Source organism: Bombus pascuorum, chromosome 7 (genome assembly GCF_905332965.1).
Source record: "Bombus pascuorum chromosome 7, iyBomPasc1.1, whole genome shotgun sequence".
NCBI classification, from domain to species: domain Eukaryota; kingdom Metazoa; phylum Arthropoda; class Insecta; order Hymenoptera; family Apidae; genus Bombus; species Bombus pascuorum.
Genome location: NC_083494.1, coordinates 6,268,906 through 6,292,648, shown reverse-complemented (window position 1 = coordinate 6,292,648; position 23,743 = coordinate 6,268,906). Strand labels below are relative to the sequence as shown.

The following is a 23,743-nucleotide window of genomic DNA, read 5'->3' as shown; positions in this document are numbered from 1 at the left end:
TGTACAGACGCTCTGGAAGCGTTCCTATATTCCCTTCTTTTAGAGGGACAGAAAAAGAAATGTAAGCTACTTATTCTGTAAAATCTGGCAAAGGACTGTGAATTTTCTGCTCATTCTGCAGTTTTTATAATTGTACATAAAACAACTTTCCTTACTAATGCAACTAGTGTAGTCGCCTGTTTTACGGAATGACCTCACGAGTATACGAATAATGTATATATAAGTAATTGACTAACCTTGCTTCTTACTATTGTACGACTTCATAATTTCTGAAACATTCGCAAATAGCTATTGATATCATTACAACGGCAGCGGACCTGTGTAGTAAGTCACCGTAACCAAGCTCTCATCTCTTGTTTATAGCATATTCCAATGTAAACCCTTGCGATTTTATAAACTATCCTGAATTTAATTACTACGATTTATTATTATTTATATATGCGAAATATACTTTTGTGTTCAACTTAAAAACAGATTCATTGAAAATTATTTCAGGTGATCTATACCGGTCTCATATTACGTTAGCTCAGTCCTTATCCAATTCATATTCATTTTTATGTATGCCTTATCTCAATTCGCTATCTCTCTCGTCAATGGTTTATGCTAAATTCCTTAGGTTGAATTATATCGAAACACTCCCACCTACTCCGTATTGAGGTGATCCTCCGTAGTTTGATCACTAATCGAATTCGCTCGTTTACTATTTTTATTCCTGTATCCATATATGACTAGAAGTGTTTTTTCTAAGTGAACTTCTGGACACTGTTCTGTTGATACAACGAAACAGTCGTGTGCCAAATAGCTATTTTTATAAAATTATGTTAATTGTTTAAACCTTGGAAAAATTTCTGATGTATCGATTACGCGATTATGCCGTTTTTCATATGACGCAACAATTGCTCAGAATTTAGTATATAAAGGATCGCCAGCAAGAAGCATTCGTCGTCTTGGGTTACGTCGCATCGGAACTCTCTAGTACGTTTGGTGTTTAATCCACGTATGTATCGCATAAATTTCTGTATATTCGCTAACATTTTGCTATCTCATTACCTCGGATCTACTTGTTAAGAAATAGTATCTACATCTATACTGTAAATTTATTGCCGTCTTATTCTTTTCTCAACCATTTATGCCAGTGTCACCACAATTTCAATTAACTTCTTATTCTCCTGTCATCTGCATACACAAAAAAGAATGTGATTATTCGGAGATGGGTAAACTTCAAAGAATCCGATGACATCGAAATACTTCGTCAAACTCACAACATTGAACTTTTTCCCATATTTATAACCGCCGTTCAGCGTTGCCATGCAAAAGACAAAGCAATTTATGTTGAATGTCATGTGTTATTTAACAATTTTGTAATCTTTTCTTTAGAAAATGATTTTCTTGTGACAAGAACTGTATTTATCACATTTTTGAAGCATTGAAAATCAAGTAAAAGTACAACAGCCGATATAGCGATCTATACATCACAAATTGTTTCATGATACCTTTTATTAGTCTAGTACAATCTAGAAACTCTCGCTTTCTCTAATTTACTTCCACGTCATCGAAAATAGTTGCCTCTTTCATCAGTGAGTTAAGTTTAAGTTGCTGCATTTAAACCTACATTAAGATGATGAGGTATAATCACATAAATCTAAATGAAGTATTTTGTGAATATAGTTAAATATAAGGCTGTGCAGCGTTGCAGCGGTTGCAGGTATAGGAAAACATTGCTGAGAATGTTAACATGTTTTTGGCAATTAAAATCGTTGCGATACACTCATTAAAAAAATAAATATTAGTTTCGCTAGATCCTATTCGAAAAAAGTAGCTTTAAGAATGAAAGAATCAAAGCCCCTTACGGCCCGAAAGAACAAATGATGGTAATATGCATTCAGTAATAATTCTCTGACGCGTTGTCTTATATTGCGAATAAGACGTTTGGTAAGATATCAAACCTTAATGTTACAGATTGATACAGAAAATCGGAGGAATATAGAATGGATGTCAAACGCATCATTTTCGAAGGGATGAAATCGCATTCGGTGCTATCGATACTCTTAGGCATTTCGCTGTATGTCATCTATTCGATTATTCCATACTCTTCGTTCAATGTTCCTACCAAATTATTACTGTCGACTTACGATTTTATAATCGTAGGCGGTGGTTCAGCAGGTATGTCTTATCACAATGCCAATAGAAAGTTTCGTTAAATATTTAATAGACATGTAACTAGAACAACCGCAGCTGTGTATGTGCGTGCAAGGAAGAAGTCATTGTTACTTGTATGATTGCGTAACACCAAAAATGTTACATACATACTTCCCATATATCGATTTTTCCAAATTTCATTTTCCGACTCTATCTATCGTAGGCATTAGCGATCATGTACGCTATTTATATGCAATAATGAAGAAATTTTAATTTCTTATTCCATTCATATAAATATGCTATGGGGATATGCTCACTGTGCAAACATATTGTAAATTTACCGCGAAGTACTATTTCTAATTTCTATAATTTTACTCCCGTTCTCTATGTGTTGATGCGAAACTACAAATTTCTGATTTGAAAATATTTGTAACGTTTAAAAAGAAGAAATTTTCTTAGACATGTTTTGTTAAAATACTCTGTGAATTTACATCATTACAGGAACCGTTCTGGCGAATCGCTTGTCCGAGATAGAAGATTGGGATGTACTTCTGCTAGAAGCAGGTGGCGATGGAAGTGCTATGTATGATATTCCTACTCTTGCCAGCAATCTGCAACGATCTGAAATCGATTGGAATTACACAACGGAACCGAATGAAAATTACTGTCGAGGTAAATAATATTGAATAATTATTGTAATTATTTAATTATAATAATGATAGGTACTTAATTACAATAATAATATCAGACACTCTAATCATTAACGTCCAACGCTCTATTCCTTCCATTATAAAAAAAGAAATTTGAGAAAAGATAGATAAAATATTATCATGCTCAGAAAGGAATATAAAGTGCTACCTATGACGATGCGAATAAATGAAGCGAGTAAATAAGTAAAACATTCTAAAATCTGTCTGCATCATAATCTTACAATTATAATGAATACTATCACTAAAAGACGTGAAAATATTGGACCAGAATTATTTTTCTAATACAATAAACAGATATTTTAAGTGCACAATTCTAGTGCTAACATAAATCGAAAAATGAATTTATCGTCCATTGCAAAGAGAAGTTAACCTGAATGACCTTCCGAAATCAATATTCGATTACGAATTATTCACAATGCTTTCAAAGTTCTTTACTGTAAATTACGTCAACAGCGATGGAAGGCGGTCAGTGCCTCTGGCCACGTGGCAAAGTACTCGGAGGCAGCAGCGGAATAAACTACATGCTCTACGTCCGTGGTGCCAAAGAAGACTACGACATCTGGGAACAACAAGGCAATCCAGGATGGTCTTACCAGGATGTGCTGCCTTATTTCCTAAAATCCGAAGACAATCGAAATCACAACTACGCCAAAACACCGTATCATTCGACCGGCGGGTACTTAACCGTCGAAGAACCACAATGGCGCACTCCTCTGGCCGATGCGTTCATTCAAGCCGGCAAAGAAATGGGTTACGAGAGTAGGGATATTAATGGAGAACGGCACACTGGCTTTATGATTCCTCAAGGCACCACCAGAGATGGTAGCCGCTGCTCCACGGCGAAAGCCTTCTTGCGGCCAGCCATGACGCGTAAGAATTTACACATCGCCATGGAAGCGTATGTTACCAAAATTTTAATAGAACCGTCGTCGAAGAAGGCTTATGGCGTAGAATTTGTTCGAGACGGGGAGACATTACGCGTTCGTGCCAAGAAGGAGGTGATCGTTTCCGGAGGTTCTATCAATAGCCCCCAGTTGTTGATGCTGTCAGGAATAGGACCTAAAGAACACTTAATGGAACACAATATACCAGTGATTCAGGATTTAAGAGTGGGCCATAATCTTCAAGACCATATAAGTACGGGTGGCCTTACGTTCTTAGTAAATGAAGAAATTACACTCGTACAGAGCAGATTGAATAGTATTAGCTATGTACTAGAGTACGCTATATCTGGAGACGGTCCTTTGACAACCTTAGCATTTAATGAAGCAGTAGGTTTTATTAATACCAAATATGCAAATGCCTCCGACGATTTTCCAGACATACAAATACATATTTGGTCAACGGGGGACTACACCGAGGGCAGTAGAAAGGTTTTTGGATTGACCAAAGAATTCTATGATGCCGTATATAGGGATGTTCACAATAAGGACTCGTGGAGTGTATACCCTACTCTCCTAAGACCTAAAAGCAGAGGGATTATCAAGCTTCAGAGCAACAATCCTTTCGATTACCCATTGATTTATCCGAATTATTTCAAGGAGCCAGAGGATATGGCCACGTTGATCGAAGGAGTTAAATTTGCACTCGAGATGAGTAAAACTGCTTCGCTTAGACGTTATGGGAGCAAACTGAATCCGAATCCATTTCCTGACTGCAAGCATATCCCATTGTATAGCGATCCGTACTGGGAGTGCATGATTAGATCTTTCCCCTTAACTATATCACACCCTGTGGGTACTTGCAAGATGGGGCCTAAGTCGGATCCAAAAGCCGTGGTAGATCCTTGGCTTCGAGTTTACGGAGTTACTGGACTTCGAGTCATAGATAGTTCGATTATGCCAAATTTAATCAGTGGCAATACCAATGCGCCGACTATTATGATCGCAGAGAAGGGTTCCGATATGGTCAAAGAGAAATGGATGATGGAATTGGACGTATATCAGTAGCTACTGTTGTAAATTAATTTTATGCTCCTACTTGTACTATTACATGCACTTCTTACATAAGCGAAATTATTTTAAGTAAAATTTGATGGGAGTGATACTTCGGTATTTTAAAATGATTCCAGGGAAAATGATTTCGATACGACTTAGTGAATTGTTAAATTATTTCTCACTTACCGATATGAGTTGTTCTAATCTCAATTGACGCATCGTAAACCGATGCGAGTCGTCAGGAAGTCGATGAGGATCTGGGCTGCGTCCCCTTGTTGCCGCATCAAGGTTATCCATCTCCTCCCAGAGCAACTATTAGGAAGACGTCGGTTTTGGGGAAGCGTCATCCGATTTGAGCAAGGGAAATAACGCCTACATTTGCGCTAACATACAAAAATGAGTGTGATGAGTCTTGTATGGGATTTTACTGCGATATATCGTCTTGCGATATATTGTCTCGCAGGGTATTGTCTTGAGAAATATTGCTGTGATAAGTATCGGTGGTGAAACTGTAGAACCGTTTAGTCCACACGGATTTCGATGATTTTTTAATATCTTGTCATTTTATGATCTTGAACAACTAGCAAAAATCTACAGACACCACTACATTGAATTCTGCCTATAATTATACGCCCGTAAAATCGTATGCGTTAGTATTTGTTGTTGACAGCTGGACTGAATTACCTGACCTAAAAACCTAACACTTATCTTCTGTTTATGTATACAATCGAGGATTGAACGAACTTGGATAAAGATTCGTTCAGAACTGTATATGCGGGACTATGAGACAAGTCTGCTATAATTAAATTAAAGGTCAATATCATAAAAGAGCTGGGTTTGAGTTTGGTGTAGGCTTTACAATCTGGGCATCGTGAAGCTGGCTGGCAATATTTGAATGGTGCAATAAAAATTGTCCCATTTTTTAAATTAATATCAATTATTCATGTTCCTATTAATTTGATAATTAATTTGTACTTATCTGCACAAGCGTTACTTTTTCAGAAGCATTTGAAATTCGGGGATTACTTTGCAATAAATTGAGCACAATGTCATCATCTACCAGAGAAAGTCGGCCAGAGTGTGGCTGGTCCTGCAGCTCGAAATCACCACGTCTGAATTTTGCAAACTATTTTTTTTTTGTGGTAGAAAAGCTGGTGTACACTCGTGGTAAACATCGTGAATATGTTTGCAATATTTTGCACCGTTACATCTTCCCAGAATTCGAGCAATATGAAATAATGCGCAGATAAACTTGTTGCTCGCTTATTATCAAAATCTTTTATTGCATTGTAAAAGCTGGCAAAACACGAATGTACCAAAATATAAATGTCCGTTGTTGAAATAACAATTGAATATCACCATCTTTATCTCAACGATATATGACACTTTTAAACAAATAATTTATCTTTTAGAATGAGGCACGACCTTTTTACACTGATCCAATATCCACAATTTGGACAAACCATTTAAATCTTCTCGCAACAATCAAGATCTGAAATGTATCCATGATAAACATAAATTAATCATACCTTTGTTTACCTTAGATAAGAAACGCACATATGTATATAATTCTGACCTGACGCAATAGTAACACAGAATATAGTATTTAAGCCATCACCAAGAAGCATTCGTCGCCATTGTTCACATCGCATCGAAGCTCGCTCTTAGGTATGGTAAACATAATCACCCATATATGATTTCTAAATTTCAATATTTTCGTTAATACCTGGCTATTACATTATTTCTGATCTTTTACATTTTACCACATAATATCCACATCTATGCTATAAGTTTACTGATATCACATAGATTTCTTTTCTGTATTTGTAAAGTGTTAAAAATAGTTAGTTTACTCATCAGTAAGTTAAGTTTAGGTTAAGCTGTATACAAATGAGATTGTGTACCGCAAGATGAAGAGTAATCATAAGGTGAATTTTATTGAATTATTTTGCGAATATCTATCTTGGAAACTAAAGTCGAGCATCACCGCGTCGGTGGCATGTATATGAAAAAGTTGTTCAAAATGTTAATTTCGATAATGTGTATTAAGGTCATCAAAATTAATGAGCTATACTCTTCTTAGAATAATTAGCGAACAAGATATTTGTTTCTACAAACTTTACTACAAACCATTGCAGTATAGTAGATTGAAGAATGTAAGAAGCAAATACCGATCGTGTCTGAAGAGATAAATAAGGATAATACATGTTTATTAATAATTCTCTGTTACTTAATATCATAGATTGATAGGGGAAATATAAGTACAAAATGGATGTCAAACGCATCATTTTCGGAGGGATGGAATCACAACCGATCACATCGATCATTTCGATGCTCGTAAGCACGTCGCTATACGTCATCTATTCGATTGTTCCTTACTCTTCGACGAATGTTCCTTCCAAATCGCTATTGCCAGCTTACGATTTCATAGTCGTGGGCGGTGGTTCTGCAGGTATGGCTTTTCATATTACCCACGAGAAGCTCCGTCCTAAATCTGATAAAAATGTGTCAAAGATAAGTGCATCGGTGTGTTTGCTTGCGAAAAAAGTCACGTTATTACTTCTAATATGAGGGACCCACGCAAAAATTTAACAATTCACAAATCGCGATTTTTTGTCAAATTCCCTTTCACAACTCTGTCGTTCCACTAAATGTATTAGCAATGTTGTACGTTGTTTCTATATCCTAACGCTAAGATTTAACTAATTTCCATTATCTAAATATATTTTCCGTTTAAGTCGTAAATGTATTTTTGGGTTATCGCGTATTTTGTTTCGTAATTTCGACAAATTATCGCTCTCGATATTTTGAAATTAGGCTACGGACTTTCGAGTCGAAGATATTTGTGAAGTTAGACTAGATAGAGATTTTTCAGATATATTTTATTTAAACTGCTCTGTAACTTTGCACGATGACAGGAGCCGTTGTGGCAAGTCGCTTGTCCGAAATAGAAGATTGGAACGTACTCTTGCTGGAAGCAGGTGGCGATGGAAGTGCTGTCTATGATATTCCTTCTTTTGCCGAACATCAGCAGCTCATTAAAATCGATTGGGATTATAGGACGGAACCCAATGAAAATTATTGTCGAGGTAAAAATTGTCGAATTATACAGACTTATAAATAAAAACAGAAAATAGTTAATTACAAAAACAATATTGCATCCCCTAATCCACATCTAACGCTCTATTTTTTACGTTGAAAAGAAGGAGAAGTAGATAAAATTATATCACGTTTGGAAAGGATTATAAAATATAATCAATAGCAATGAAAATAAACGAAGCGTGTAAATAAATAAATCTTTCTATAACATTGGCAAATCATCACAACTCATTTCTAACGTACATTCTTACGAAACTTACCAGAGAAGTTAAAACAATACTCAATACAGCAGTGTTAAACAGTACTCAATGGTTTCGAAGACTGAGGAAGCTAAACACTAGAGATGATATGCTGTTTTCATTGAAGTAGGACCCACTTCAATAATTGCCAAAATTAATATTGCTTTTTTTTTTAATTTATAAATGTGCAGAATCATTAATTTCAAGTAACACCACTTGAATTTTATTTCTTAGTATTTCGAATCAATAGGTAGAGTTACGCATACCTGTATCGTCGAACTCAAAGATATATAAATATGAATTAATAACCCAACGACAACAATATTCGTTTATGAATCATTCGCAACGCTTTCGATGTGCTTTAATGTAAATTATACCCACAGCGATGGAGAATGGTCGTTGCCGCTGGCCACGTGGCAAGCTGCTTGGAGGTAGCAGCGGAATAAACTCCATGCTCTACATCCGTGGTGCCAAAAAAGACTACGACATATGGGAACAACAAGGCAATCCAGGATGGTCGTATCAGGATGTCCTACCTTATTTCCTAAAATCCGAAGACAATCGAGAACACAGCTACGCCAAAACACCGTATCATTCGACCGGCGGGTACTTAACCGTCGAACAACCACAATGGCGCACTCCTCTGGCCGATGCGTTCATTCAAGCCGGCAAAGAAATGGGTTACGAGAGTAGGGATATTAATGGAGAACGGCACACTGGCTTTATGATTCCTCAAGGCACCACCAGAGATGGCAGCCGCTGCTCCACGGCGAAAGCCTTCTTGCGGCCAGCCAGGAGGCGCAAAAATTTCCACGTCGCTATGGAAGCGTTTGTTACCAAAATTTTAATAGATTCATCGTCGAAAAAGGCTTACGGCGTAGAGTTCATTAGAAACGGGGAGACGTTGCGCGTACGTGCCAACAAGGAGGTGATCGTTTCCGGAGGAACTATCAATAGCCCCCAGTTGTTGATGCTGTCAGGAATAGGACCTAAAGAACACTTATCGGAGCACAGTATACCAGTGATTGAGGATTTAAGAGTGGGCCATAATCTTCAAGATCATATAGGAGTGGGAGGCCTTATGTTCCTGGTGAATGAAGAAATTTCATCCATAGAGAGCAAGATGAATAATATTAGCTATATCCTAGAATACGCCATGTCCGCAGATAATCCATTGTCTACCTTGGCAACAGTGGAGGGAACATGTTTTATCAATACCAAATACGCGAATGCCTCCGAAGACTTCCCAGACATACAACTGCATTTTATGTCATCGGGATTCAACAACGAAATTTTTAGGGAAGATCGTGGACTGAGCAGAGAATTCTACGACGCTGTATATGGAAAGCTTAACGGTAGGGGCTCGTGGAGCGCGTTTCCCGCGCTTTTAAGACCAAAAAGCCGAGGTGTTATCAAGCTTCGAAGCAACAATCCGTTCGATTATCCGTTGATTTATCCGAATTATTTGAAGGAGCCAGAAGATATAGCGACATTGGTCGAAGGAGCTAAGTTTGTGTTCGAATTGAGTAAAACTGATTCGTTAAAACGTTACGGCAGCGAAATGAATCCGACGCCATTTCCTGGCTGCAAGCATATTCCTATGTATAGCGATCCTTTCTGGGCATGCATGGCCAGATATTTTCCCGTGACTATATATCATCCCGTGGGTACTTGCAAAATGGGGCCTAAGTCGGACGCGAAAGCCGTGGTAGATGCTCGACTTCGGGTTCACGGAGTTGCTGGACTTCGAGTCATAGACGCCTCGATTATGCCAAACCAAGTGAGTGGTAATACCAATGCGCCGACTATTATGATTGGTGAGAAGGGTGCCGACATAGTGAAAGAGGATTGGTTGAAGAAATAGGGTTCGGATTGATAGTTACTTTTGTAAATTCATTTTATGCGTCTACTGGTAGTATTCCATTACATAATAAAAACAAGCGATTTTGAATTGAAAATAAATTTTCATTATATATCGCGTAAGGTGGAGCGCGATTTAAAGTACAGCTTTCTTTTATAAAATTGGACGATAGGACGAAGCTGACGTAAGTGAAGTTCGGTCGTAATTATATGAAGAAGCCTCCTTCGAATATACCTATATCGTAAAATTCCATCCGTCCGTTAGATATCATATTGTTTAAAGTAATACGATTGCACGTACTTTGTTAGGATAAGAAAAATGTTTCGTACATATATAATAGTATAAACTATGAATGTATATAAACTATGAATATAAACTATGTGACGTGTTATGCAATAAAATTGTTACCACAATAATTTGTCTTTGATTTCGTCATGTGTCATGCGAACGTTGATTTTGATATAGTCGCTCCTCCAAGAGAAAGTGTAGTATAATAGAATACTATAATCTGTTCAACGCATCGAAGCGATAAACGTAAGCAAAACGAGAGTGATACAGTTGCAACTGTTGGCTGCCGACTAGTGACATTCGGGAAATTAACATTTTGAGTAACTTTTCTTATACATGTATCTGTTGGTCGGAAACTATAGTTCCTAAGGGAAAAAAACTATAGTTGCAAATATAGTTTTCGAAATATTTGCAAAAACCATTGATCAAAAGTCAGTGGTTTTTGTGCATGAAAACGATAAACAGCGCTTATATAAGCGTATCTCTTTTCTGACCTGATTTTCGACTTTTAGCGAGTTCTGTGTTGAAGCAAATTTATCGGATGATAGAAGTAGTTGTATTAATTCTACCACCCCATTTGCGAATAGAATTCGGTATCTGATGAACAATACCTGGACAAATGGAGAGAGCAAGACGGACAATGCTAAAGCCATTCTTGTATTCAAATGTAAGGAGATCATTATGAACACTTCTTAAGAAGCTATGCACAGAGAGTTTGTTAATATACAAATTCACTGTAACTCGAATGCGAGGAAAAATAGGGTACGTGCTTGCAAAAGACGTGTTTCATGTGCAGAATCCACAGCCGATTCCCTGAATACGAGAAATTCTGCATAATTACGGAATACAATTGTATAATCATTATAGAGATTAAATATACAGTATAGTGAAGTACAGTTTGAAAAAGTGAAAAATACTGTATTTACTATAAAATTTCCTAGTTTAACTAGAAAGAATGGAAATATGTAGTAGAGGTACATAACACCATATATCTTGTGCACACATACGTGTAAAATAAAAATGTACACTAAACAAAAAAAATATATTTCTGCGTACATTTACAGTGTACCATACCTAACCGCAGTTCGAACTTCAGGTGAGATAAATAAAAAAATTCACAATCACTATCGAAGTCGGAAGCTGTATTCTACTTATTTTATTTACATTTATTTAGCAAAAATCCAAAAAGTAAATAAAATTACGGAACGATGTCATTTATACACATTTTTAGAGCCGTTGTCGTTGGACTTCAACGCCATTTTTCTAACTGTTATCAAATTTTCATTTCAGTTATTAGGAGGTAGAGAACTATGAACTTCCAACTGTTATGTTTTCAATACTAATTTTATTGGTCGTCTGGATAACGTTCCTTGTCGAAGTAAAAGATTAACAGCGGTAGTTTTTCATGACTACTGGACTAAACCCTAGAGATTCCTACATTTTTCAATCGCTGTCGTCTGATTCCGCGTCAATCGATTTCGATAAAATTGTCAGCATATATATATATTTGACATTTATATGTAATTGATATAACTATTTCAACTTACAGGCGCAGATGAAAAACTTGTAACAAACGACCTTTAGCTTTGTCTCCTCAATTCCGATCAACTGTAAATTTCCCAAAATTTTTTGTAGAGCTCGTATAGTAAACTAGTTGTTCTAATTTCCCAAAAGATATGAGGTCGTTCCATGAAATTTAAAAAAAAACTGTTATCATCTTTTAAAGGATATGCGAATGTCTTTTTTTTTTGCACCGAATATATTGCAAAATAATTTTTTAAAATAGCTCGTTTACGTAATTATCAGCAAAAAAGCACTCGTCACTTTGCGTTCCATTATATCGTTGCATAATCTTACGTTTAACGTTTTGTCGATATTACAAGATATATATATTTTTAAAACAAATTTACTAGTAGTATAACCTTTACCAACCAAATTTAGTTGTTATATAACCTTTTATCAAGGACAAATTTAAGGTAGAAATAATTTCGAAAAAATAATAAATTGAATAAAACCGTGACACTTATGTGTAATGAATCGTGAAAGTCGACCAAGAGGTCTGAAAATATTTTTCGTAAGTATCTACATTAATTTAAAGACACGTCAGCATCACCCAAATGTGTTCATTAATAATTCTCTATTACTTCGTTTTATTTTACGAATAAGGTTATTGTGAATGTATGATAACATAATATCAGAGACTGACAAAGAAAATCGGAGAAGTACAAAGTGAATATCGAAGCATTTCGGAGGGATGAAAACAGAACCAATTGTACCGGTGCTTTCGATGCTTTTATGCGTATCGTTTTATATCATGTATTCTATTGTGCCTTACTCTTCGACGTCTCTTCGACGAGTGTTTCTTCCAAATTACTGTTGCCAGCTTACGACTTATTAGTTGTTCTTTTTTCATGACGTCGTTAGAAAATTCCATTTTAAACATGATAAAAGTGTGACAAAGCAAGCGTATCCGTGTAAATGCGTTTGAGAAAGAGTATGGTATTGGTCTTATGATCGACTGATACGAGAATTTATCAACTTACACGTCTCGATACTTTTACCAATACAAATTTCATATAACGGCTCTATCTTATGTACAGCATCTTAATGACGTTATGCGCCGTTTCTATATGTTAACGACTATATATTTTAACATCTTGTTTTCTTCATATTTTTATTTCTTTGTTTTCTTCAATATGTATTTTAGGTTTGTTTTGTAATCATATTTAGAATTCATTGAGAATTTCATTTCGTAATCTCGACTAATCGTCTCCCTTTCTCAATATCTCGAAATCAAACTACATACTCTTGACTTAAAAATACTTATAACTTTTAATTATTTTCAGTTGTCTCAACTACGTTCTATTTATAATGTATCTGTCAATTTGCACGATTACAGAAGTCCTTATGGCGAATTGCTTGTTCAAGATAGAAGATTGGGACGTACTCTTCCTAGAAGCAGGTGGCGACGGAAGTGTTATATATGATATTTCTTCTTTAGCGAACAGTGTGCAGTCTGAAGTCGATTGGAAGTACAGGGTGGAATCTAATGAACTGCAATTCGTTAGAGACGGAGATACATAGCGCGTTCGTGCCAACAAAGTGATCGGAGTTATCGGTAGCTCGCAGTTGCTGATGATTCTCGTATCCGGAATAGGACCTGGAAAACACTTCTCCGAACACTGTATACCTGTGATTCAGCATTTAAGAGTGGGCCATAATCGACAGAACCATATAAGTGCGGAAATGGGTTACGTTCTTGATGCATGAAGAAATTGCTCTCGTACAGTGCAGGTTTGTGATATTAGCTACGTACCAGAATACGTCACACTCGGAGAGGGTCCTTGGATCAACGTAGGAAATACCGAAGGAATAGCTTTTATCAATACCAAATACGCGAATACCTCCGACGATTTCTCAGACATACAACTGTATTATTATTCATCGGGGTAGATTTCGGACAACATTAGAGAGATTTGTGGATTGACCAGAGAATATCTACGACGCCGTATATGGAGAGCTCCAGTACCTGTGGAACACGTATCCTACGCTTTTAAGATCGAAAAGCAGAGATGTTATCAAGCTTCGAACAATCCTTTGTAACAATCCTTTCGATTATCTATTGATTTATCCGAATTATTTCAAGATACCAGAAGACATGGCGACATTAATCAAAGGAGTTAAGTTTGTGCTTGGGATGAATAAAACTGCTTCGTGCAAAGGTTACGGGAGCAAAATGAATCCGAAACCATTTCCTTGCTCCAAGCACATTCTGATGTATACCGATCCATACTGGGGCGACATGATCAAACTTTATCTTTCGACTATATTTCACCCCGTGTAAACTAGCAACATGGGGCCTAAGTGGGACTCAGAAGCTGTGGTAGGTCCTTGGCTTCGAGTTTGCGGAATTACTTGACTTCGAGTTATGGGCTGTTCGATTATGCCCTATATAGTCAATGCCAATGCCAAAGCGCCGACTCACATAGCCGCTGAGAGGAGATCGGATATGATAAAATAAATATGGTTGTAGAAATGGGATCCAAATCAATAGCTGCCTTTGTAAATTAATTTTATGCTATTGTTACTTTTGAATTTAAAATAAATTATCATGACGTATTACAAATAGCAGAGCCCCTGTCACAATATCGTCATGTTTGATAAAATTAGACGATCTAACGAAGTTAACAGAAGTGAAGTTTGGTTGTAATTATACGAAGTTGCTTTTTATATTATTAATGTTATACTATTTTCGTTCGCTAGTTTAGGGTAGACAAAACGAAGTGCTCTATCGCGTGCCCGGCCCCGCTTCAACGTCTCCTCATGTTGCAGAAAGTATTTAAGGTATTTTCCCCAAAACAGTCGCTCACAAAAGTATAGCGCGCGTAGGCGTAAGAGAGCGTATGTCAGCACATGTGGGAGAGAAAGAAATTGTTTGAAAAAACTGAACGCGCTAGCTGTACGCTTTTTGTAGACTCCTATGGCAGTGCTATAACAGTGCAAACTCATGCTTGTCATTCATTCCGAATTTAACCTAATTAGATACTTTGTATTTCTTTATCAGAAATATAGTAGCATGGTGCCTTGCCGCTAATTGATGTCAAATTCCTAACCGGGGTTTACATCAGATATTAGCATTTTGAATAAGATCTAAACGAATTTTAGCTATAACAAATGAACATGTCATCTTGGCGACGCGTTAACACAACGCTAAAATTTGACGAGATTCCTGAGAAATTCATATTCTCAAAGAAATCCGTTTAAATAGCTAGAAGAATATGAGAGATGGGGGAATTTGAGGTGTCACATTTATATTCTTGCAACATTACGGGTCTTATTCTCAACTCTTCGAATGAGGCTTCTTCATATAATGGAGATTGAAATTCACTTATGGTAGTTTCGTTTGATCCTAAAATTATATTTCATCCGCCTCATCCTCGACGTTACCTATGTCATTGTCTAGTGATGTAGCAACTCTGAATGAATACCCTTTATTTAGTTGTGATGGTATTTCCGCCGAGAAGCAATCAACGACCACTTAGGTGACCAATCTGACAATTTTTGGCTAATTATATTGCTACGCGTTCTTTGGGGCTTGCAATCCGGTCTGACTGGAGTATTTTCATACTATGGTCTCTCTTTCTCCCTTTCGAATAACATTCAAAACCAACAGTTACCAATGTGATTTTGATACAGGTCTAACCTCTGGACATCCAATCACATGTTAATTGTCATCTTTTATATCTGTAGATGTCTTCTGCTTTTGAATCCTTGGGTAACGTTAGGAGATTTCAGGATTCAACCTTGGGCCCCTGTCTTACATACAACATCCTTTATTATAACCAGGACAAAAAATTCCTACCCAAGCATTAGGCGCCTTGAGCGTCTACATGTACATAAGAAGAAAATCTTGTCTTCGTAGTGTACAGACGCTCTGGTAGTGTCCGTGTATTCTCTTGTTTCAAATGGACAGAGAAAGAAATATAAACTACTTATTCTATAAGATCTGGAAAAGGACTATGAATCTTCTACTTATTCTGCATTTTCTATAGTTATACATAAAACAACTTTCCTTACTAATACAACTAGTGTAGTCACCTATTTTACGGAATGAGCTCACGAGTATACGAATAATGAATATATAAGTAATTGGCTAACCTTGATTCTTACTATTTATTTTATGACCTCGAAATAAATACTTGGTTATTACAGAAGGCAAACGTGAAGTATTGTTTTTAAATTACGGTTTCAGTTACACGTGTATTTGATATATGGTACCACTGTGGCACCTCGAAAAACTCGATAAGTCTTTAATAAGATTAACAAAAGTTGGAAATTATCAGGGTCTGAAGATTTAGCAATATCTGATCTATTTATTTCTAAACTTCTATGTGTAACATAAATATTATTAATTTATATTCGTTATAAAATTGCTTTAAATTTACCTCACTAACCGAATTATCTTATTTATCTTATAAACCTTATTAGCGAGGCTCCACGCTTCGCAGAATTTATATTCAATTGGTGAAGGTACGAAGTGCGTACAGAAAAGGTGTCTACCTTATCTCACTTAGACGACTAAGCAGATGTTGGTGTTCGAAAAAGAATATTTTCATCGAAAATTGATCTGGAGACTGAGGTGAGCAGCGTGATGCTTACATTTCCGCCAACATACAGAACGAAATGTGATGAGTCTTGCCAGGAATTGTCTTGCGAAATATTGTTTCGTAGAGTATTGTCTTGCGACGGCGAATCTAGAGATGCTCTTAAGCTGGAGAAACTCTTGGATATCGTTGACTTTTGAATTTGTTGTCGGGAGCAAGATCTTGAGCAACTTTTTTCTGTACATGTAAGTCTCAGTCGGTCATAGATTCCGAAATATTTGCTAAAAACTATCGCTACCACTACAGTGAACTTTGTCCATAATTGTGCTTCCGTAACAGCTTACGCAATAATATCGGTTACCGTATTCCAGGTAGCGAATGCATATAGTGAGTCATCGAAACCAAGCTCTTGTCTCTTGATTACGGCACATTCCAATGTAAACCAAAATTGGGCAACCTATAGTAAAATCTGTACACAACTACATATGCGATACTTGTTGAAGTGATCGCCACTTCTAAGAAAATTCTACATCTAGTCTTCGGTTTTCTCAAGCGCTAAGGTCATCAATAGCGCATAGACAAAAGAATGCGTCGATGACAGACCATAAGCGGTACACGTGCGACGTTGGCTTCAGGGTTCTTTTAGTCTCAGGGTAACATTGCTAGCGTGCGGATCTGGACCAGCTTACATTGTATTCCACACTTTGTACTTTAATATTTACAATATATATATACTTACAATACCTTACAATTTACCCACGCGTTTCTTTAATTCCACATACATCGAATAACCTTAACAATACTGTTACAAATGTCTGTTATAGTTCAATTTATATAAAGAAGAAAATACGTGACTGACTTCGACGATCCCGATGTGTGTTGTTATGTTCGAGATATTCACAGAAAATGTCAATTACCATTAGGTTTCCATTACCTCTCAACCTAGCATGCAGATGGCCCCTTTTTTTGTATAGGTCACCTAAGCTGAAATAAATAATACTATCCATCTTTAATGTCATTATACGCAAAAAGACAAACTCATGGGTTAATGGTTGGGTTCTATTCATATCTTGTCTTTGTGAAATGGCCGGTAATGCTAGCATAGCTATTGTAAATTGCTATTTCATTCGGTTTTATCAGTACATTCTCAATTCAATTACCACGATTATTATTGTTCACGTTTACGAAACGTGCTTTAGAGTTCGACTTAAAAACACACCATGTATATTTGTCATTAAGTGTGCAAACAGGCAAATAAAATATAATGCAATGTTGCACATATTTATAGATTCATTGAAAATTGTTTCAGGACATCAGTGCCGGTCTCACACCACGATAGCCCAGTCCTTATATAATTCATATAGATTTTTATCTCTGTGTTATCAAAAATGGCTATCTCTCTTGTCAATGTCATACGCAAAATAACATATGCTGAATTATGTCCAAACAAGCCCATCTACTCCATATTCAGATGAAATGGTAAAATAGTTTGATCACTAATCGAACTCGCACGTTTATTATTTTTATTCCTATCTGTACTGTTGAAAGTATGTTTTAGTCATTGATATTATTTTGAATAGAGTGCGCTCTTCCTACCGCCCTACAAGTCTACTTGAGTCTTAATACTGCAAACGTAGTTTGCTAAGTAATTTTTTTGAAAATTAGTCTGTAGATACAACGAAATAATTGTATGTCCAAAGATATATACTTACAAAGTTGTTTTAAGTACTCAAACCTTGAGCAAAATTTTTCATGACTCTATTATATAATTATGTCATTTTTTAAATCGCCCTATAATTGCTCAGAATTCAGTACATAAGCGATCGGTAACCAGAAGCATTCGCCGTCTTGGATTACGACGCATCGGAACTCTCCTACGTTTAGTGTTTAACTCACGTATGTATTGCACAAATTTCTGTATATTCGCTAATATTTTGCTATCTCATTACCTCGGATCTACTTGTTAAGAAATAGTATCTACATCTATACTGTAAATTTATTGCCGTCTTATTATTTTCTCAACCATGTATGCCAGTGTCATCACAATTTCAATTAACTTCTTATTCTCCTGTCATCTGCATACACAAAAAAGAATGTGATTATTCGGAGATGGGTAAACTTCAAAGAATCCAATGACATCGAAATACTTCGTCAAACTCACAACATTGAACAACTTTTTCCCATATTTATAACCGCCGTTCAGCGTTGCCATGCAAAAGACAAAGCAATTTATGTTGAATGCCATATGTGTTATTTAACAATTTTGTAATCTTTTCTTTAGAAAATGATTTTCTTGTGACAAAAACTGTATTTATAACATTTTTGAAGCATTGAAAATCAAGTAAAAATACAGCAGTCGATATAGCGATCTATCCATCACAGATTGTTTCATGATACCTTTTATTAGTCTGGCACAATCAACAAACTGTTGCTTTATCATCAATTTTACTGGCACGATATCGAAGATAGTTGCCTCTTTCATCAGTGAGTTAAGTTTCCATTGCTCCATTTAAGCCTACTTCAAGATGATGAGGTATCGTCACATAAATTTAGATGAAGTATTTTGCGAATATCGTGAAATATAAGGCTGTGCAGTATCGCAGCGGTTGCAAGTATAGGAAAACATTGTTCAGAATGTTAACCTCGATAACATGTTTCAATTGCAATTAAAATCGTTGCGATACACTCATTAAAAAAATAAATATTAGTTTCGTTAGATCGTATTCGAGAAAAATAGGATTATGAATGAAAGAACCAAAGCCCCTACGGGCCCGAAAGAGCAATTGTGGTAATATGCATTCAGTAATAACTCTCTGCCACATCGTCTTATATCGCTAACAAGATGTTTGTTACAGTATCGAACCTTGATGTTACAGATCGATAAAGGAAATCGGAGAAGTGTAAAATGGATGTCAATCGCATCATTTTCGGGGCGATGAGATCGCAACCGATCGCATCAACGTTATCGATGGTCATAAGCGCGTTGCTATACGTCATATATTCGAATTTTCCTTACTCTTCGACCAATGTTCCTTCCAAATCGCTATTGCCCGCTTACGATTTCATAGTCGTGGGCGGTGGTGCTGCAGGTATGATTTTTCATATTATCCACGCGAAATTCCGTCCTAAATCTGATAGAAGTGTGTTAAAGATAAGTGTATCAGCGTGTTTGCGTGCGAAGAAGGTCGCGTTGCTGTTCCTAATATGCGTGATTGACGTACAAATTTAACATTCACAAATCGCGATATTTTGTCAAATTTCCTTTCACAACTCTGTCAATCCACTGAATCTATTAGCAATGTTGTACGTTGTTTCTATATCCTAACGCTAAAATTTAAACTTCTAATTTCCTCCATCTAAATATATTTCCCGTTTACTTCGTAAACGTATCTTCGCATTATCGCGAATTTCGTTTCGTAATTTTGAAATTAGGCTACGCACTTTCGAGTCAAAGATATTTGTGACGGTAAACTGGATTAAGATTTCTTAGATATGTTTTATTTAAAATGCTCTGTAACTTTATTCAATGACAGGTGCCGTGGTAGCAAGTCGCTTGTCAGAAATGCAAAATTGGACCGTACTCCTTCTCGAAGCAGGTGGAGATGGAAGCGTTGCCTATGATATTCCTTCTCTTGCCGACAATCTGCAGCAAACCAAAATCGATTGGCAATACAGGACGGAACCCAATAATAGTTACTGTCTAGGTAAATAGTATCGAATTATATCTACTTATAAAGACGGTAAATACTTAACTGTAAAGACAATACTGCATTCCCTGGTCATCCACGTCTAACGCTCTATTTCTTACGGTGATAAGAGAGGGTGGTAGACAAAATTATATCACGCTTGGAAAGGATTATAAAATGCAATTTATGGCAATGACAGTACATAAGGCGAGAAAATTAGTAAAGCTTTCGGAAACACAGGCAACTTATCACATATCATTTCTAACGTATATTGTCGCTGAACTCACCAGAGAGGATAAAATGACAGATCTGAAATTTTTTATTTCACAATTATTAAAAACATATAGCTATTATTGCCAAAATTAATATTGCTTTGTATTAAAATATATAAATGTGCAGACTTATTTACTTGATGTAATACCACTTGAATTTTAATGATATGTATATAGAAGCAATATGTCGATTTAGGCATACCTAATGTCAAATCTAAATCGAAGAATGAATCTATAGCCGAACCGAAAGGTATATGAAAGGAGAATTAATAACCGAACAACAACAATATTCGTTTATCAATTATTCACCATGCTTTCAATGTGATTTAACGCAAATTATACCCACAGCGATGGAGAATGGTCGTTGCTTTTGGCCACGTGGCAAGCTGCTTGGAGGCAGTAGCGGAATAAACTCCATGCTGTACGTCCGTGGTGCCAAAAAAGACTACGACATATGGGAACAACAAGGCAATCCAGGATGGTCGTATAAGGATGTGCTGCCTTATTTCCTAAAATCCGAGGACAATCGAGATCAGAACTACGCCAAAACACCGTATCATTCGACCGGCGGGTACTTAACCGTCGAACAACCACGATGGCGCACTCCTCTGGCCGATGCGTTTATTCAAGCCGGCAAAGAAATGGGTTACGAGATTAGGGATACTAATGGAGAACGGCACACTGGCTTCATGATTACTCAAGGCACCACCAGAGATGGCAGCCGCTGCTCCACGGCGAAAGCCTTCTTGCGGCCAGCCAGGTGGCGCAAAAATTTACACGTTGCCATGGAAGCGTATGTTACCAAAATATTAATAAATTCGTCATCGAAGAAAGCTTACGGCGTAGAGTTCGTTCGAGACGGGGAGACGTTGCGCGTGCGTGCCAAGAAGGAGGTGATCGTTTCCGGAGGAACTATCAATAGTCCCCAGTTGTTGATGCTGTCAGGAATAGGACCTAAAGAACACTTATCGGAACACCGTATACCAGTGATTGAGGATTTAAGAGTGGGCCATAATCTTCAAGATCATGTAGGAGTGGGAGGCCTTATGTTCTTGGTGAATGAGGAAATTTCGTCGATAGAGAGCAAGATAACTAATATTAGTTATATCCTAGAATACGCCATGTCCGCAGATAGTCCATTGTCTACCTTAGCATCAGTGGAGGGAACATGTTTTATCAATACCAAATACGCGAATGCCTCCGAAGACTTCCCAGACATACAACTGCATTTTATGTCATCGGGACCAAATACCGAAATTTTTAGGGAAGATCGTGGACTGACCAGAGAATTCTACGACGCCGTATATGGAAAGATTAATGGTAGGGGCTCGTGGAGCGCGTTTCCCGCTCTTTTAAGACCTAAAAGCAGAGGTGTTGTCAAGCTTCGAAGCAACAATCCGTTCGAGCATCCATTGATTTATCCGAATTATTTCAAGGAGCCAGAAGACATGGCGACATTGGTCGAAGGAGCTAAGTTTGTGTTTGAATTGAGTAAAACTAATTCGTTTAAACGTTACGGCAGCGAAATGAATCCAACACCATTTCCTGGATGCAAGCATATTCCCATGAGTAGCGATTCTTTCTGGGAGTGCATGGCCAGATATGTTCCCGTGACTATATATCATCCCGTAGGTACTTGCAAAATGGGGCCTAAGTCGGACGCGAACGCCGTGGTAGATGCTCGACTTCGGGTTCACGGAGTTGCTGGACTTCGAGTCATAGACGCCTCGATTATGCCAAACCAAGTGAGTGGTAATACCAATGCGCCGACTATTATGATTGGTGAAAAGGGTGCTGACATGGTGAAGGAGGATTGGTTGAAGAAACAGGGTTGAGATTGAGGGCTACTTTTGTAAATTCATTTTAAGCGACACTCGAGGATGATATCCTGCTGGGGCTAGTAATCCACATGTTATTTAACAAATAAGTCAGAAAAATTTATCAAATGTCTATCTGCACAAATTGTAAAGTACAAATTAAATAATAAAGAAATAGTAATTTTATGGTACTGCTAGTAGTATACCATTACGTAATGAAAACATGCGGTTTTCAATTGAAAATAAATTTTCATGGCATATTACGATCAACAGAGACCGTCTCACAATATCGTTTGGGCTAGCACGACCAGTTATTTCAGATAGTTTTTTTCTCTCCCATATAAACTGACATGTGCTCTCTTACGCCTGCGCGCGCTATATTTTTGTAAGCGACTGTACTCGGCAAAATGCTTTAAATGCTTTCTGCAACATGCAAAACGTTAAAGCGGGGCCGAGTAGAAGACAGAGCGCTTCGTTTTGTTTACCCTAAACTATCGAACGGAAAGAGTATAACATTAGTAATGTAAAAAAGCAACTTCGTATAATTACGACCAAACTTCACTTATGTTAACTTCGTTTCATCCTACAATTATATTTCATCTGCCTCGTTCTCGACGTTACCAATGTGGATGTTCAGAGATGTAGCAATTCTAAATGAATACCCTTTATTTTGCTGTGATGATATTTCTCCCAAGAAGCAATCAACGACCAGTTCGGTGACCAATCCCACAATCTGAGGATTATTTTACTGCTAAGCATTTCTTGGAACTTGCAACCCGGTCTGACTGGAGTACTTTCTTAATAAGGTCTCTCTTTCTCCCTTTCGAATAACATTCAAAATCAACCTTTACCTATGTTATTTCGATGCAGATCTAACCTCTGGACATCCAATCACATGTTAATTGTCGTCTTTTATATCTGTAGATGTCCTCTACTTTTGAATCCTTGGGTAACATTAGGAGATTTCATGATTCAAACTCGGGCCCCTGTCTTACATACAACATCCTTTGCTATAACAAGGGAAAAAATTCCTACTCAGGCATTAGGCGCCTTAAGCGTCTACATGAACATGAGAAGAAAATATTGTCTTCGTAATGTACAGACGCTCTGGTAGCGTACGTGTATTTCCTTGTCTTGGATAGAGAAAGAAATATAAATCACATGTTCTACAAAATCTGGCAAAGGACTATGAATTTTCTGCTCATTCCGCAGTTTCTATAATCATACATAAAACGACTTTCCTTCCTAATGCAGCTAGTGTAATCGCTTGTTTTACAGAATGAGGTTATGAGTATACGAATGATGAATATAATGATGAATTGGTTAACCTTGCTTCTTACTATTTGTATTAAGACCACGAAATAAATACCTGGTTATCACAGAATACAAACAAGAACATATGTTGTACATCTGATATTTGGCACCTCAAAATTCTCGATAAGCCTTTGATAAGATTAAAAAAAGTAAGAAATGATCAGAGCGTGAGAAGTTAGCAATATCTAAGTTCTTTATTTCCAAACTTCAATGCGTAACGCAAATATTATTAATTTATATTCGTTATAGTATCGTTTTGCATCCGAAAGAATCCCTA

General features: G+C 36.9%; 3 protein-coding genes across 4 annotated transcripts; all 3 read left to right on the top strand.

The window, feature by feature from the left end:
* Positions 1 to 944: 944 nt before the first annotated feature.
* On the top strand, positions 945 to 22,415 carry LOC132909346 (glucose dehydrogenase [FAD, quinone]-like). 2 transcript variants are annotated; one of them, XM_060964126.1, is made up of 4 exons: positions 945 to 997; positions 19,254 to 19,466; positions 19,911 to 20,081; positions 20,684 to 22,415. In XM_060964126.1, exons 2-4 carry the CDS (start codon positions 19,283 to 19,285, stop codon positions 22,168 to 22,170), a joined length of 1,842 nt encoding a protein of 613 aa, XP_060820109.1. In that variant the 5' UTR covers positions 945 to 997; positions 19,254 to 19,282; the 3' UTR covers positions 22,171 to 22,415. The 2 variants fall into 2 exon arrangements, with proteins under 2 accessions (XP_060820109.1, XP_060820110.1); XM_060964127.1 differs by lacking the exon at positions 945 to 997 and adding an exon at positions 18,247 to 18,273.
* On the top strand, positions 1,963 to 4,812 carry LOC132909104 (glucose dehydrogenase [FAD, quinone]-like). The gene is made up of 3 exons (XM_060963694.1): positions 1,963 to 2,163; positions 2,641 to 2,811; positions 3,303 to 4,812. Exons 1-3 carry the CDS (start codon positions 1,989 to 1,991, stop codon positions 4,796 to 4,798), a joined length of 1,842 nt encoding a protein of 613 aa, XP_060819677.1. The 5' UTR covers positions 1,963 to 1,988; the 3' UTR covers positions 4,799 to 4,812.
* LOC132909347 (glucose dehydrogenase [FAD, quinone]-like) lies at positions 7,040 to 10,005 on the top strand. The gene is made up of 3 exons (XM_060964128.1): positions 7,040 to 7,238; positions 7,705 to 7,875; positions 8,508 to 10,005. Exons 1-3 carry the CDS (start codon positions 7,055 to 7,057, stop codon positions 9,986 to 9,988), a joined length of 1,836 nt encoding a protein of 611 aa, XP_060820111.1. The 5' UTR covers positions 7,040 to 7,054; the 3' UTR covers positions 9,989 to 10,005.
* Positions 22,416 to 23,743: the final 1,328 nt, after the last annotated feature.

Excerpts from the sequence above, each read along its gene's own strand:
- LOC132909347 (XM_060964128.1), top strand. The coding sequence starts at position 7,055 with ATGGATGTCAAACGCATCATTTTCGGAGGGATGGAATCACAACCGATC. Across the intron at positions 7,239-7,704 it reads CGTGGGCGGTGGTTCTGCAG|GAGCCGTTGTGGCAAGTCGC; the intron begins GTATGGCTTTTC and ends GCACGATGACAG. Across the intron at positions 7,876-8,507 it reads CAATGAAAATTATTGTCGAG|CGATGGAGAATGGTCGTTGC; the intron begins GTAAAAATTGTC and ends TTATACCCACAG.
- LOC132909346 (XM_060964126.1), top strand. The coding sequence starts at position 19,283 with ATGGATGTCAATCGCATCATTTTCGGGGCGATGAGATCGCAACCGATC. Across the intron at positions 19,467-19,910 it reads CGTGGGCGGTGGTGCTGCAG|GTGCCGTGGTAGCAAGTCGC; the intron begins GTATGATTTTTC and ends ATTCAATGACAG. Across the intron at positions 20,082-20,683 it reads CAATAATAGTTACTGTCTAG|CGATGGAGAATGGTCGTTGC; the intron begins GTAAATAGTATC and ends TTATACCCACAG.
- LOC132909104 (XM_060963694.1), top strand. The coding sequence starts at position 1,989 with ATGGATGTCAAACGCATCATTTTCGAAGGGATGAAATCGCATTCGGTG. Across the intron at positions 2,164-2,640 it reads CGTAGGCGGTGGTTCAGCAG|GAACCGTTCTGGCGAATCGC; the intron begins GTATGTCTTATC and ends ACATCATTACAG. Across the intron at positions 2,812-3,302 it reads GAATGAAAATTACTGTCGAG|CGATGGAAGGCGGTCAGTGC; the intron begins GTAAATAATATT and ends TTACGTCAACAG.